The sequence below is a fragment of the Centruroides vittatus genome, unplaced genomic scaffold (genome assembly GCF_030686945.1).
Source record: "Centruroides vittatus isolate TY-2023 unplaced genomic scaffold, ASM3068694v2 contig_329, whole genome shotgun sequence".
Taxonomy (NCBI): Eukaryota; Metazoa; Arthropoda; class Arachnida; order Scorpiones; family Buthidae; genus Centruroides; species Centruroides vittatus.
In genome coordinates this window covers 3997421-4012629 of record NW_027122113.1, presented here as the reverse complement: position 1 = coordinate 4012629, position 15209 = coordinate 3997421, and the positions used below count along the sequence as shown (strand labels likewise).

The 15209-nt window shown below is 27.6% G+C and overlaps 1 protein-coding gene across 1 annotated transcript in view; it reads left to right on the top strand.

Annotated features, from left to right (window-relative positions):
• The window catches only part of LOC136973810 (eukaryotic translation initiation factor 4H-like), a 58684-nt gene extending 46484 nt beyond the window's left edge, over nucleotides 1-12200 (top strand). Inside the window, exons 6-7 of the mRNA XM_067268586.1 lie at nucleotides 9502-9541; nucleotides 11612-12200. Coding sequence (XP_067124687.1) covers nucleotides 9502-9509 — 8 coding nt within the window. The 3' untranslated portion in view covers nucleotides 9510-9541; nucleotides 11612-12200. The remainder of the gene's footprint in view (nucleotides 1-9501; nucleotides 9542-11611) is intronic.
• Nucleotides 12201-15209: the final 3009 nt, after the last annotated feature.

The following is a 15209-nucleotide window of genomic DNA, read 5'->3' as shown; positions in this document are numbered from 1 at the left end:
CATGGTGATAAAGCTTTGTTCCCAATATCCGGATATGCAAGTTGGATACGCCGTTGTTTTTCAAAATAATAATCTAATAGTGAACCACCACAATATTCCCACATATCCACTAATATGGAAAGCTGGATCCGATTCTGTCCGAACGCACTAAGAAAAGAGTTTTTCCATTCCTCCCAATTATCACCGACCTTATCTAATACTCAAGAATTGTACCATTTCACGGCAATTCTTTCCAAATAATTTCAAAGGTTGTGGATCTTTTGTTCATCTGTAATCCAATTGTGAGATGCACACGCGTGTTCATATGAAATTATCCAAATACGCGCTTCCTCCGATTTTCCGTCGTATTTTTCTATGTTGATCGTATTGCGAGATGAGTTTAATGACATTTTTTTATGGTTTGCCGAAAAGAGTTTATAATCTTGGCTTGTTGGTACATGTACAGCTTTTGCAACTGAACCATTTGCATCAACACATCCGACTTTGGGTCAGATGAACTGTCCATAGGAGGAGAATTGTCGGAGGCGACCGGTCATATTAAAGTTTTGTTAAGATAGAGCTCACCTTCTGTTTCCGATAATGAAATAGTGTTCGATAATTCGTCATCATCTGGATAGCAGTTTGAAAAGCTGATGAGGTCGAAATTGCGGGATGATTTTCGATTCCTTGAAATTCTGGGTCGATTTCCATTCGTCTTCCGCTTCTAGTTGATATTGGGAGATAACGTAGGAGTCTTCGGTCTTCTGAACCAATAATTTGAAAAGCATGATTCTACTTCAAGACTACATAAATACAGCTGTGTAATGAAATCCTGTCGACTGCGCCAATTTGTAATATTACAAATTTTAATAATACAACAATTAAACTAAAAAGTAAGGCTATCACAAGCACAGATGACTTCAGTGTCCGTTACACACATGTCCAGTCTAAAAAGTAGTGACCTTTCTCTCCTCTCTCCTGTCCACGCTCTTCCTTCCCCTTTGTGACCCCTCAGTTCTCCGAATTCTCGACCATCGCAGATATGGAGTTAATGGGGAGGGGTGCTAATGAATAGCAGATTTTAAACTCTGCTTACACATTTTATATTTGAAAGTTGACTACTATTGCTCTTAGTTGATCATTTGAATTATTTTCAAAAAATTCTTCAGGTAGATTGCTAAAATAGATTTAATTAATATGAAAACAGTCTAAATATTTGACTTCACAATTAAAAATGATTCATATGCTCTTTGTGATTATATTCTCAAGTCATGTGCTTGATTTTACATTAACAGTTTGTTAGAAAAAGTTACATACATTATCTTGGTAATACAGTATGTGCTGTACATTTGTAGAAATCTGAATGTTTTGGAATTTTACAGTAAATAACAGAAGCCTACATTAATTGATGTAACCATTGGTCAGTCAGTACATTCAGTCTGGTATTAACTGGTCTTAAATGTTTTATCTATCTGTGTTAAGCTTTTCTAGATATTTAATTTTTAAATTTCTCAATTTTGATTAACAAATTATTTTTGTTAAATAAATTAGCAATGAGACTGTTTTTGTTGAACCTGTCTCATTGCCAATTGTATGTCAAAAGTTTTGTTTTTTAATTATTTTGATCTTACTCTTAATTCTTATGCTTACCTTAAGTTGAGTTTGCATGTAAAATGTGTAAGGCTTAGATTTTGTAGTGCTAGTCTATTATTTTAGCTATTAAGCAAAAACTATTGCACTGTAAAAGTATAGATGTTAAATTGACTTGAAAGTCTTAAATCACAGCAATTGTTCTGATATATTTAGTTTGGAGATTTTAAAATAATTGTAACAAACATTAAACAGAAAATAGAAATTTTATAGGAAAATGAAAAATGATTTGCAAGTCAAGATTGGAGAAGTAGAAGAATTGAGTTTTATGAAATTAGTACTGATACATGGACAAGTCCAATGATTGAGAGGACTATATTTCTGTTTCATAACCTGTGATTCATGCACATACTAAAAAGTTTACAGAAGAGTTAAATGTATAAAAGTTAATTTGTTGTGAAACCATGTATTATCTTAGAAGTGTTGAACACGAGATCGTGTTAGTAACAATCACATGGCTTTTTCCACCCTTTATTTAGTTGATACGGTATTTCTCTTGCACGTTTTGAGCTTTGTGCCCCTCATTAGTCAACTAAAATAACAAGAAAATAGTGTATACGGCATCTAAATATTATTTACAAGTAAATTGTACAAACATTTTTTAAAATGCATGTATATAACTTACAGTACCAGTTTTCTCCCAGTATGGCACTTGTACACTGTAAGTTTGTATATTACAAACTCGAGAGTGAGAAGGTTATAAAGACACAGTAAAATTCTCTTACAAGAATTTTACTGTCCTTATAACCTGTAAGAGAAATACCATATCAACTAAATAAAGGCGGAAAAAGCCATGTGATTGTTACTAACACGATTTTGTGTTCAACACTTCTGTATAAAAGTTGTTTAGTTTCAATTTTGTAGCCATACAGATATATTATGTGGCTAATGTGATTCACCAAAAATCAACTTAAATATTGTTTATCATTTCATATTCATGATTTAGGATGAAGTGAAAGCATGTGGAGACAAGTTTTTGTTTAATGTTTATAAGATTGAATTTTTTTCCAAGAAATTTTGCTTTCAAAACTTGTTAAATTGGATGAGAAGTCATTTGGAATTAAGATTTCAAAACATTGACATTCTGTATTTTATGTAAGTGCTACTACAGGTGAAAAGAAATAGTAATGTGTTATATTAAGGCAGAAAGATCATTTAGTTCCAACAAAATGCTTATTTTTAAATTTGTAGTTAACTAGAGATCAACTATAAAAATTTGATTTCCAGATGGTTTAAAAAGCAGCTGGTTGATAGGAATTTAAAATTGGAAAAGTCTCTTATTCGCAGACAGTTCTGCACATCCTGAAAGCTGAGAAAATTATTTTTTCTTCTATCAAAAATAAAAAAGACAATGTTTTGGTTAAATGTAATCAAGAGGTTAAATGTTGTCGAAGTCTTGTTCTGTAAATTTCAGCTGGATGATTAGATAATCTAAAACTTTATCGATAAATTTCTCATGAATAATTTTATTTTAAAAAAATATTGTCAATACTGCTTTGGTTCTTGACTTTTGATATTAAAATTGTTTCAAATTTTATAACTTCAAACATCAACAAAGCAGTATGATGCTATGTACTGTTTTTTCAGTTCATAAGCTGTGTTCATTAATATCAGTGTGTTTTTAAGGATCTCCATTCAAAGCAGCATGTTTTGAAAGACGTGGTTTATATTATTATAGCAGGATTAGCACAAAATTTCTAACTAGATTGAAATATCAAGTAATTTGACATTTACAGTACCATTTCTCAGTATTTAAAATTTTTTTGCATTGTGTGAGAAGAGCAATAGCAATGTAGGAAGAAAAAAAATTGTATAATAATTTGGAACTCATAAAAGACCTTTAATTATTAGGTTTTGTGTACTTTTTTTATATTCCAAAGAAACTAAAGAAATAAGCTATGTGTAATATATGTTAACATTTTTTCAGTAAATATGAATTATCAAATGTCTTCAAATATTTTCATGAAAATCACTTAATATTTGGGTTAAAAATAATAGGGAATTTTTTTCTTTATATTTAAATATATTTTTAACGAAAAAAAAAAAAAAGTTTTATTTGAAGTTTGTTTAATAATAATAACTTTTGCAATGAATTAAAACTACTAAATGTTTATGTAATTTATTATTGTTGTTTAAATTAAATATTAAACCTATTAATGAATTTAATATCTAAAGTATTTTGACTATTTTGTTATATTCTGTGGATAAAGTGGTTTGACAGTTATCTTTGTAAAGTCAGTAAAATTGAAATTATTTCAAAATTAATGTGCATGAAAAATATACTTTGCACTTGTCGAGAAAAAACTTATATTATCATTTCACTTTGTAAAATTTATTTTCAACAATAGGAGATTATATTAATGAAGCAGATTTTATGTAAGTGAATCTGTGAACCACTCTTTTCACCATCATCAATTTAAATTGGTGAGTTTAAATGTAAAGTTGATTTTTCTAAAAATTGTGTGTGTAATTACTTGAATTTAAAAATTATGTGCATTCTTTATAAGCTTGATTTATTTATTGTTTTGCTTATTTTATTATTATTTATCTTCTCATAATCAATATGTTAAAAGTATTTTGTTTCAGTGATAATTTATTATGCTTTTGTTAAATTTATATATTTGATGATTTTCCAAATTTTTTTGAAGAAGGCTAACAAAAATTTTAGTTTTGATTCATTGAATTAGAATTTCCAACAACATATCACAAAGCTATAATTAGAAAATTCATAGAATTTTGAGATTTTACATAATTTAATAATTTTTTTTTTGTGTCTTCTGTTATAGAAGAGGTTTTTAAAAGTTAAATATTTTATCAGAAGCTATAGATTTATTAAATACTTAGAATTTTTTGTAGAAAAGCAAACAATGTAATGAATCTCTATCCAATTTATATGATGTGACTGTATCAAGTATGATATTATTTAATTGCTGTTATTTATATTTAAAATGATGAGCAGTCCACAAGCATTTATGAGAAATCACAAATGTGTTTTCCTGTTCCTAAAATCATAATGCATAACCATGTTAAATTTAGTTCTGTATTGTTGATGAATGCAGAGAAATCATGAATAGTTAGTTGTTTCATTGTTCTTTGTCATTCTTACTGATAGCTATCATTGGACATTGGTGTCCCAACAACTGTTATAATAGAGAACTGATTGATACTGTTATGAACAGATGCTTTAGTATTATTCAATGATGATGTGATATATGTAAATACTTAATCTACAATATTCTTGGTTGCAGTTGATGCAACATGAAAATGTGAAAATTATAATGTATAAATATATTTTAAAATAAAGTTGAAAAAAATACCACATTCTGAAAGGTTAATTGACAAAAATTTATCTGATTTGATTTCAATTTTATATATATATATATATATTACTGTAATTTTGATTATTTACTGAAACTTTTATTTTAGTTTTCTATTTGGTTGGTGTTAGAATTTAAATTCAAATTTAGAATTTTGTTTATTATTATTATCTGTAAATTTGTTTTCATTTCTTTAAACATTAGTTTTGAACTCATTAAGCTTGGACTTGCATCAGTTTTTGTAAGTTAAATATCTATATTTTGACACATGCTTTCAAAAATTTTTTTAAAATTCTGACTAGGAAAATGTATTTTCAAAAATAAAATTTTAATTGCAAAACTTGGCATTTTCTCTGGATATTTTCTCTGGCTTTTGACTTTTAAAGAAAAAAAATTAAAAATGCAATTTATGCTCTTAAGCCAAAACTATATCTATTAGGATTGTATCTCTAGTTGGTTAGTGATGAGAGACAAATTAAGGATATACTGTCTTCTCCAGAAATCTGGAGAAGAGATTGAGGTAGTGTAAGGTTTGTAAGAAAAAACTAGGAAGTTATTCACATTGAGGCTTGGATGTCTTTTTGTTGCTAAAGAGCAAAAGTAACTTTGCAAAAGGATGTATGGGAAAAGAGAGAAATAGTACCTTCAGTTCTATTTCAGTGTTTAACTGTTTTTTTCCAAAAAATTTTTGAATTTATGTCTGTCTTATTTTGTTTTATTCAGATCAGTAGTACAGTTGACTCTTGATAACTTGAAGTGGAGGAATAGAAAAAACTTTATCATTACTTTTATTAGAACATAGATATTGGTACAAAAAGAACAGTTAGATGTAAATGTTATATATTTATTATTTCTTATATTTTTTATATATACACCCTTTGTCAGAAAAGTTCCAAGACAAAGCTTGTAAAAAATGGAAAATTACAATTACCAAGTAATGATCTTAGCTCCTGTCAAAGTAGTCCCCTCAGCTATCTATACACAAGTGCCAACATTTCTGGAGGTCTTGGAAGCAAGCAGAGAAAGTGCCAAGTGTGATGCTTGTTAGCTCCTTTGTCACAGTCTGTTGAATGTCTTTGATATCTTCATGAAACATCCCTTTCATCTGCCTACCTTTTCACTTGTGGAAACAAGAAAAAAATCACACTTTTCTGACAAAGGGTTGCAACTGAAAAGGACGTCTCGTCAAGATATCTCAGACATCCAACAGACTGTGACAAATGAGCTAACAAGCATCACAATCACACTTGAAGCTTTCTCTGCATGTTTCCAAGACCTCTAGAAATGTTGGCACTTGTGTATAGATAGCTGAGGGGACTACTTTGATAGGAGCTAGGATCATTACTTGGTAATTGCAATTTTGTATTTTTTTACGAGTTTGTCCTGGAACTTTTCTGACAAAGGGTATATATACAAAGGAGAAATATTGTACATTTCTTCAAGGGTATGTAATTGCTTAATTTTACTTAATATAATTTATCTCTTTAGAAATACAACACACAGCCTACAATGTCAGATATGAAATAAATTCCTGAAATCTTAGGTTTTAAGTAATTTAAATGTGCTCTCAAAATCATTGACTTAGAGAGACAAAATGCAGAGTTTATCGGTGTCAAATTGGGATAAAATAAAAATTCAACTTACTTGCCACATCCCACTTACCATCTAACATATATTACTAATGTGCCCTTAATACAAAACAGCCAGAGAACACTACCTTTGACAACAAATATCTTCAGATGACCAAGCTGTAAGGAGTATACTACACAATAACAGACAAATTCAATCTACAATGACAAATCTAAAGACAATAAACTTATATACGGAATTTTAGAACATACAAGAGAATGATTGATTATCATGTATTAAAAAACTCAAAAGGGCATAGAGTAACATAACTAGCTAGACCTGGCATAGTCTGACCTACCTAGGCCCTTTTGGCACAAAACCCCAAATCCAACTAACCAACCAAATATTCAACTTAGCAAGACTTTTGATTTTATGAAGTTCAGCTTATCAAGAGTTAACAATTTAGTTGCAGACTGTTCAAAGTAAGGATAGATTTAATTGTGCGAGATAGATCAGTTTATTGAAAATGATTTAACAAATTGCCAGTTGAATAAATAATTAGTATGAATGCTTGTTTATATGAGTTCTTAGAATGATTAATTTATTGGATGATCAATCTATTATCAAGTTCTCATTGAGTTTTGTTTGCAAAATAACTGAGATGAAACTCTTCATAAAAATGGTTGGATCTGAGACAGAGATTAAGGATTTTGAGATTTAAAATTTTTCCAATTAAAAGAAGAAATTTTAAACTTATATTTTTGTGAAGCTTTTTTGGAAATGTATAAGGTTTTGATTTTTTTCCTTCTCCAACATTTAAAGAAAATTGCTTTTGATGTTTTATCAAATGCAATTATAATAGGGTCAAGCAATTATTTTATTTATATTTGTAATTAGAATATGCAAGCTCTTAAAATATGATTTCTTAATTACCAAATGAAGTAATTATCATTTGAATACTGGGAACACTAATGGAATTTCTTAATTTTAAAACTAATAATATTCAAATGACTGACTGACTTTCCGGGTTTCCATGGGATAGCAGGACCCCTCAGATGGTAATGGGACAGCCTGGAACAAAATGTATATTGAAGTCTTACAACAAATTAAATTTTATATTACAGTAAAGGAAGTAATTGAAATAACATTGTATAGGGGCTGTAATTCCTGGGCATCCTTGTAAGATAGTATACTAAGACTTTGATAGGTCCTACATACGAAAACTACTATATATGATGCTGATTTTGTGCTATATTTCATAAATTGACAGATTATAATTTGATTTTCTTCATAACATATTCAAATAGATGCAGAGATCAAAATTTGATTGCTGTAAAACTCCATGTCCCAAGGATAATTTTTTTTACATTTAACAATCATAGAGTTTTTAAAACACAGCAGATTTTATGTTAATAATTATTTTAAAGGAACACTTTAAAGATAAATTTAAAATAATAATAATAACTTTAACAAAGTTTAAATTCTGGAATATAAAATTTAAAATCCCCAAATCCATCTTTCAATGTGAGCTTCATTTTCATCTGACTTTATGTAAAAAAATCAAAATAATCAGGTTCATAACATTTCAGTATAAGTTAATTTCACTGTGTGTAAAGCTGTAAATGTGTGAATATTTTTAAAAATTTTAGAAACTGTTTCCTACATCCCTAGTAAAATGTCCCTTCCATTACCATAACAAAACTAAAAAAAATGATGCCTGGAAACATGAATGTGTAATCTTTTGTGGAAAGTTAAAAATCAAACAGAGATAAGTTGCTGTATTATCATGGTTTTAGTGTGTCCCCCCCTCTATACTTCTGGAATATTGTGTAATGTTAAATGAATGTGAGATGTTTGAACTGTTGAATTAAAATGTAAAAGCAGTATTCGGAGTTTTTTGAGATTTAACAGTACTGATGATACTAACATGCTAAATTTAATTAAAATGAAATTTATATTTACTGTTTTTGTGTATGTGGTGGTTTTTTCCTCAATAGCTGCAACATCTTTCTAAAATTGAGTTTATTATTTATTTTGTGCTTTATGTAAGAAATTGCATCCAAAAATTTTAAAATGATTATTTTTAATGTTTTGAAGTTAAATATAATGAGCAGATGTTAGAAAATATTTATATAAGGCACCTTTTGTGGTCAAATTAATTTTTAATTTCTGTTTTTTATTTTGTGATGGAGGCAACATTACAGTCTAGTATTTTACAAAACTAATTTAATTTATGTGCTTAATGTCATTGCTAGGTGCAATAAATTTTTTAATTTCAAAATATCCATGTTTTGAGACAAATTTATTTATTTGGTTTTATAGTTACTCTTAGAATTATATTGTACCATAATCAAATTTTGACCCGCAGACTAGCATATCGGATATAAACTTAGCATTAAAAATGTTCTTAATTATTTATCAGTTTAGTTTAAATGTTGTTTTTATAAATATTTCAAATTCTATATGGAATTCAAAATAGAAATCTATAAAATTTTTACAGATAATTTGTGTATACTTTTTTACTTCAACTTTTGTAAACTTTGATAATTTTTGTAATGTATAGCAACTCCATATTATAGTTGCATCTGCTGAAGAAAATAAATTCAAAATATATATTTACAATTTAAGTAAAAGTAAAAGTTCTTCTTTTATGTGTAACTTGAAGTAAATAGCTCAATTTACAAAAATAATATAGTTTTAATTAAATATCAATGAAGAAAACTAATAGATTCTGTAAGTAGTAGAAATCAATGAATTAATCATTTCATGCATTAACTTTAACTGATTAGATGAAGTTCAATTATTTAAAAAAATCAATCATTTTCAATGAACTGATCTAGAAATTTTTAAATTATTTTATTTTCTTCATTTATGTGTTTGTTATGTCATTTAAGAATTTTTATAAATTGTAAACATATTTTTTTATCTACTTTTACATGATTATAAACATGATTTCTAAACTGATATATTATTTATTACTACTTAGATGAATGAAGTTTGACTTATTTCTTCATACAAATGTCATAGTAAGTAATTTTATTTTATATGAAATACATTTAAAATTTTATAATTTTCAATAACTTTAATTATAAAAACAGAAGTAATCTTTTAGGAAAAAGAAGCTGAAAATAAAAAAATTTTCAGAAATATTTTATTGAATAAAAATGTCCAATATAAAATAATTAAATAGAAATTATTATTTTCTCTGTTGCTAAAAAATGAACTTGCCCATAATTTTAATAATAATATTTTTAAATTCTTAAAAATATATTTTGATTCGTTTGTTTTATTATTTCATAATTATAGACTGTTTACATATTTAAAGTGATTATACAGTCTGGTTATGGAAAGAATCAATTTGGATATTAACCACTGAGCATCAGCCACTGATCACTTAGTTGTGGCAAGTTACTTCTGGTTTCTTCCTGGTTTGTCACCACCATTATAAACAGTGTAATGGAAGCTTCACATTCTGTATTGGAATATGAGGAGATTCACTATAATAATTGTTAAATGCATGATTCTTTATAGTTAATACATGCTATAAAAAATTAACACAACAGAAAAGTCATACTGCCATCTAGTGAGAGAAAATAAAATTCACATATTGGCCTGACATATTAAGCAAAAAGTGCTGACATCACATGTTACATTGCTCTCAAGTCGATTTCTTCCATAGGCAGACTGTAGTTTAGTCTAGAGCATTAACATTTGAATATTTTTTGATACTTTTGGTCAGTAGAATATTTCTATTATATCCAGTTTTGTTACTTCACAAAATATAAAAAGTCCTTGTGGGAAATTGTTAAATTTCTCAAAAGTTTTACTATTTTTTAATAAGCACAAATTTTATGTCTAGGAGTTCAGTTTTTCATAAATTTATAAATGTTTGAGTATATTTAGGAATACTGTTTCCAGACACAACAGATACTAAAAATTTTTAATAGTTTTTAATGTTTTAACATATTACACAAGATATATAAATACTATAAATTTCATGAATTCTCATTTAATTTTTTTAATGCTTGTAACCTACATATCAACAAATAATAATCATCATCAAATGTAATAAATGGTATAGGATAGAATAGTTTTATAAAATACATAGTGTTTTGATTTTTTCATCCCATGTTCCAATTAACTTCATAGAGTTTGAGTATATAACATTTATCTAATGAGAATTTTCAGCCTTCATTAGTTGGAAATTTCTGCATATAATTTAACTGTTAATTTGTCATCAATGTAATATGCATACATTCACTACCTATCTTGGTTCATCATTTGTCATTTATAAAATGTCTAGCAGAGAACGAAATTCTATTTCTAGTTTTTTTTTATCATGGAACATTCTCAAATATAAAATAAGTTACAAAAACAAATGGATGATATGTTTGTAATAAATATATATAATCAGCAAACATTATTAGTTTTCTATATTTTTTAAACAAATACACCAATTATGAGAGGCAATTTGACCATCACAAAACAATTTAAATTTCTCATGGTTATTTAAATTGCCCTTCAGTTTACAACAATTAATAAAAACAAAATTGCAGTAAAATGAAAGTGAATGAAAATAACTGCAATAAGCCAAATATTAATTTTCAGATATGTTTTTTTAATGTAATATAAACTAAAATTTTTGTTGTTGTTGCACTTGGATTTAATGTTAAATGTAGATAGAATTCTTTTTAATATATCATAACATATATGAATTTAAAACTTGAGAAATTGAAATCATTTTCTAAAATCTCTTCATTTTATGGACTGATGATGATAACTAGATTCTAATATTATGTAATTCATTACATTTACATATCCATATGTGTATGCTATTTTTAGATATGTAATAAAAGCACTTACACTTGAAGGACATGAACATTTAAAACTTTTAGAAAAGTTTTCAAATGATTAGTTTTCTAATACAGATAAAAATTTTAAGAAACATGCATGATTTGTTGAGCATTTACTAATTGTAGATCTTTGCTAAAGACAAAGTAAATTTAAATATTAAAATAAACATAGTTCTTATTTTTTAAAATTTTGATGAAACTTTTTTATTAATTCATTAATTAATGTATCAATATTTATTTCAGATGGCTGCTTTTGTATGGAGATTGATGATACATTATCATATTATTCACCATTTCTTTGTTAGTGATTCACAAATTTAATCTCAAAAGTTGGTATCAGATTATTCTTAATATTCTAAGTCAAATTGTATTCTTTGTGCTATTTCTTTTTTAAAAACAAAAAAAAATGGAGGTGGTGTATATTGGTATTTAGCAGTTCCTGAATTGAGAAGTTAAATTATAATGAGAATTCCAAATCAACATTTTAAAACATTGTAATATGTTTCAACTAATTGTAATTAATTTTTTTTTATTTTTTATTATTATTATTGAACTAATGCATAATTGCATTTTATTGTTTGTTTATATTTTCAATAGAAATATTTGTGATGTTTATCACTTTCAATGTAATGTAGTATGATGTTAGTATTGAAATAAAAAAAAAATTAAAATTGAACTTCTATAAATTATTGTATGTAAAATCTTCACATAATTTTTATTCATTGTGTAGTGATGTTATATTTATATAATCTAATTTTGTAGTAGATCATCAGTAATAACAAAAATGGTATGAAATTTGAATAATAAACTTCTGTTTAATTTTTCTTACAAATTTTGCCTCTTAAATGAAGAGAGATTATTTTTTCAAATGAAATCTGCTTTGCATTTTCAAATGTAGTCTATAATTATCAGAACATTTACGAAAGCAGTAAAATTAAAATTTTAGTAGTTCCTATTTTGATTTTTCTCAAATTGCAATTTTGTACCAACAATGACAGAATACAGATATAATTACAGGTCTTAGTGGTTTTTACATATATACTGTTTAGTTACTATAGTTACATTTTCAGAATATTTCCATAGTAATGACCAAAACAATGAAATTAAAACCACATACTACAAAGGCTGTTTCTTTTTCAACCTCCAGTGGTCCATAAAACAAAGACAAAGTGTAAATAACAAAATGAATTTATTACCAAAAGTTAGGTACAGACGTGGTTACTTTTTAACATAATCACTTGAAGATTGAGGCATTTGTCTATTTGTGCTTTGAAATTCCCTCTTTGTAGAATGTTGCCACCAAGTACTTGAGATGGGCCCTAACGTTGCTTTGAAGATTGTTATTAGTCTTGAACCTCTGCCCTCCTAGCCACATTTTCAGTTCAGAAAAGAGGTGGAAAATGCTCTGAGCTATATGCTGAGTGTTTAAATGCAGTGAAGACTTCCACTGTTTCCCGAACTGAAAACATGGCTAGGAGGGCAAAGATTCGAGACTAATAACAATCTTCAAAACAATGTTAGGGCCCATCTCAAGTACTTGGTGGCAACATTCTACAAAGAGGGAATTTCAAAGCACAAATAGACAAATGCCTCAATCTTCAAGTGATTATGTTAAAAAGTAACCACGTTTGTACCTAACTTTTGGTAATAAATTCATTTTGTTATTTACATTTGTCTTTGTTTTATGGGCCATCAGAGGTTGAAAAGGAAACAGCCCCCTTGTATGTTTCATTTGGTATTTGTGACACATTAAGTTAGTCTGCTGCTATGAGAGTAGCAAAAATTTTGAAACTAATAAAACATCTTTAAAGCTTCTTTGTAAAATTATAGTGCAAATTACTGTATATATTACATGTTTCATTTAGTTGCAACATATTTTTATACTTTTCATCTGGAGATTGAGACAGAACTGTTTGTTTTCAAAATTTGATAAATTTTGATTAAACTTCAATATTTTCTGTTAATTTTGATGAATCCAAAAATGTAATAAAATATGGAGGTCTCTGACTTCTTTTTGAGGTATAGTAGTTCAAAATGATGATATCCATGTTCCCTGATGTCATTGAGCACACTTAACAGAATTTAAGGGGCAAAAATAAAGTAAAAATAAATCATTATATGCACCTAATATAAAATGAACAAAACACAAGAACAAAGCAATCAATGCTGAGTGAATGCAAGGATCGTCTGTCCCCAACAGGCACAATGATTGCTCCTCTGTGACTGACAAGTGTAAGGATTTGTGATGTAACGAATAGTATATTCAGCCTCAGGCCGAATACCGAATATTTGGCTTGATTAACGCACGTACGAAAATTTGCGTGCAAACTGCATTATGGCAAGGATCATGCATCCTGCTCTCTATTGGCCCGCTGTCACTATGATTTTTTTCTTCCAGTAGGTCTAAATTATGTAAATTAATTAATTAAATTATAATTATTAAAGTTAATATGAGATGGCGCCTAATGTCTATCTCTAGTGCCAAATTGGTTTATAATTTATGTAATAGCTGTAATTAGCCCGATATGATTCGGCAGTTGTTGGTATTTAGATGTAAGTTATAACTTAAAAAGATCGATTGCAAATAACTTAACTCTTTAAGCACTAAAATTTTGGGTTAATGTTACCTATGGTAGCAAACGTCTCTGAAACAGTGGGGATGCACATTCTAACCTAACCTAACCTAACCTAATAAATTACCCCTATTCTAATAATTTGGTTGGCAATAATGTAATTTATTAGAATAGGTTAGAACGTGCATCCCCACTGTTTCAGAGACAAGCTGCCATGTTTGCTACCATAGGTAACATTAACCAAATTTTGTTTTTACTACGTATTTATAGACTGAATAGTACACTAAGAATATACTTTAGTGGGGACATATGGTCTAGTTTCTCCCCAGTTGTGAAACAGTTCAAATATATTATTGGGGATTTCTATTTGTGATATTTTGTTGCTATTGTTTTTGTCAATATTTTAAAAATTAACGTGATTTCAAATGTTATCTTCTGTACATAATGAGAAATGCTCATTTTATATATAAAGCAAAGAATAAATTATATATTAGTTACTCATCTTCTAGAAATAGATAAGTAAATCTTTCTTTAAATACAATAAGTTTCAATAAAACATTTCGTAAATCATTTTAAAATATCGTAAAAAATATTAAAATTTATGCGAATACGAATATAACATAATTAACTAAACAATAACATTAATGCCCGATACATTCTAACCTACATGCCATCAATGCCATAAGATATCCGGCTAAATAAAGGCTATAATAATAATTAATTACAAAATAATTTAATACTAGAGTTAGATGCTATTTCTTATTAACTTTAAATTATAATTTAATGTTCAGCAATTAATAAAAGTTACCAAAATGATTAATTTACTGTGTTTTTGTTATTTATTACTCCTGTTTTTAGGTATTCGGTATTCGGCCGAATATTCGTTACATCACTAATAAAGATTGTTGTCTTGTATGGCCAGCAACTACCATATTTTACGGACTATAAGACGCACCTTAATTTTTAAACAGTTTTTTAAAATAGTACCTATAAGATGCACCTAAATTTTGGAGGCAATTTTTCGAAGAAAAAAGTGCGTCTTATAGTCCGTAAAATACGGTATTTTCTTTTCATGACATACAGGCATTGCCTGCTTTACACACACAAACACATCAGCACTTGGGTTAGATGGAGTAAAAGGTAATTTACTTGTACTAATACTATTTTAAAAAATTTTTAATTACAAAAACCTAATTCTCTGACTCAATTCTATTGTGACATGACAAAATTGTAGTGTGTCCCTAGTTATAATTAAGATCTGCTTAAAA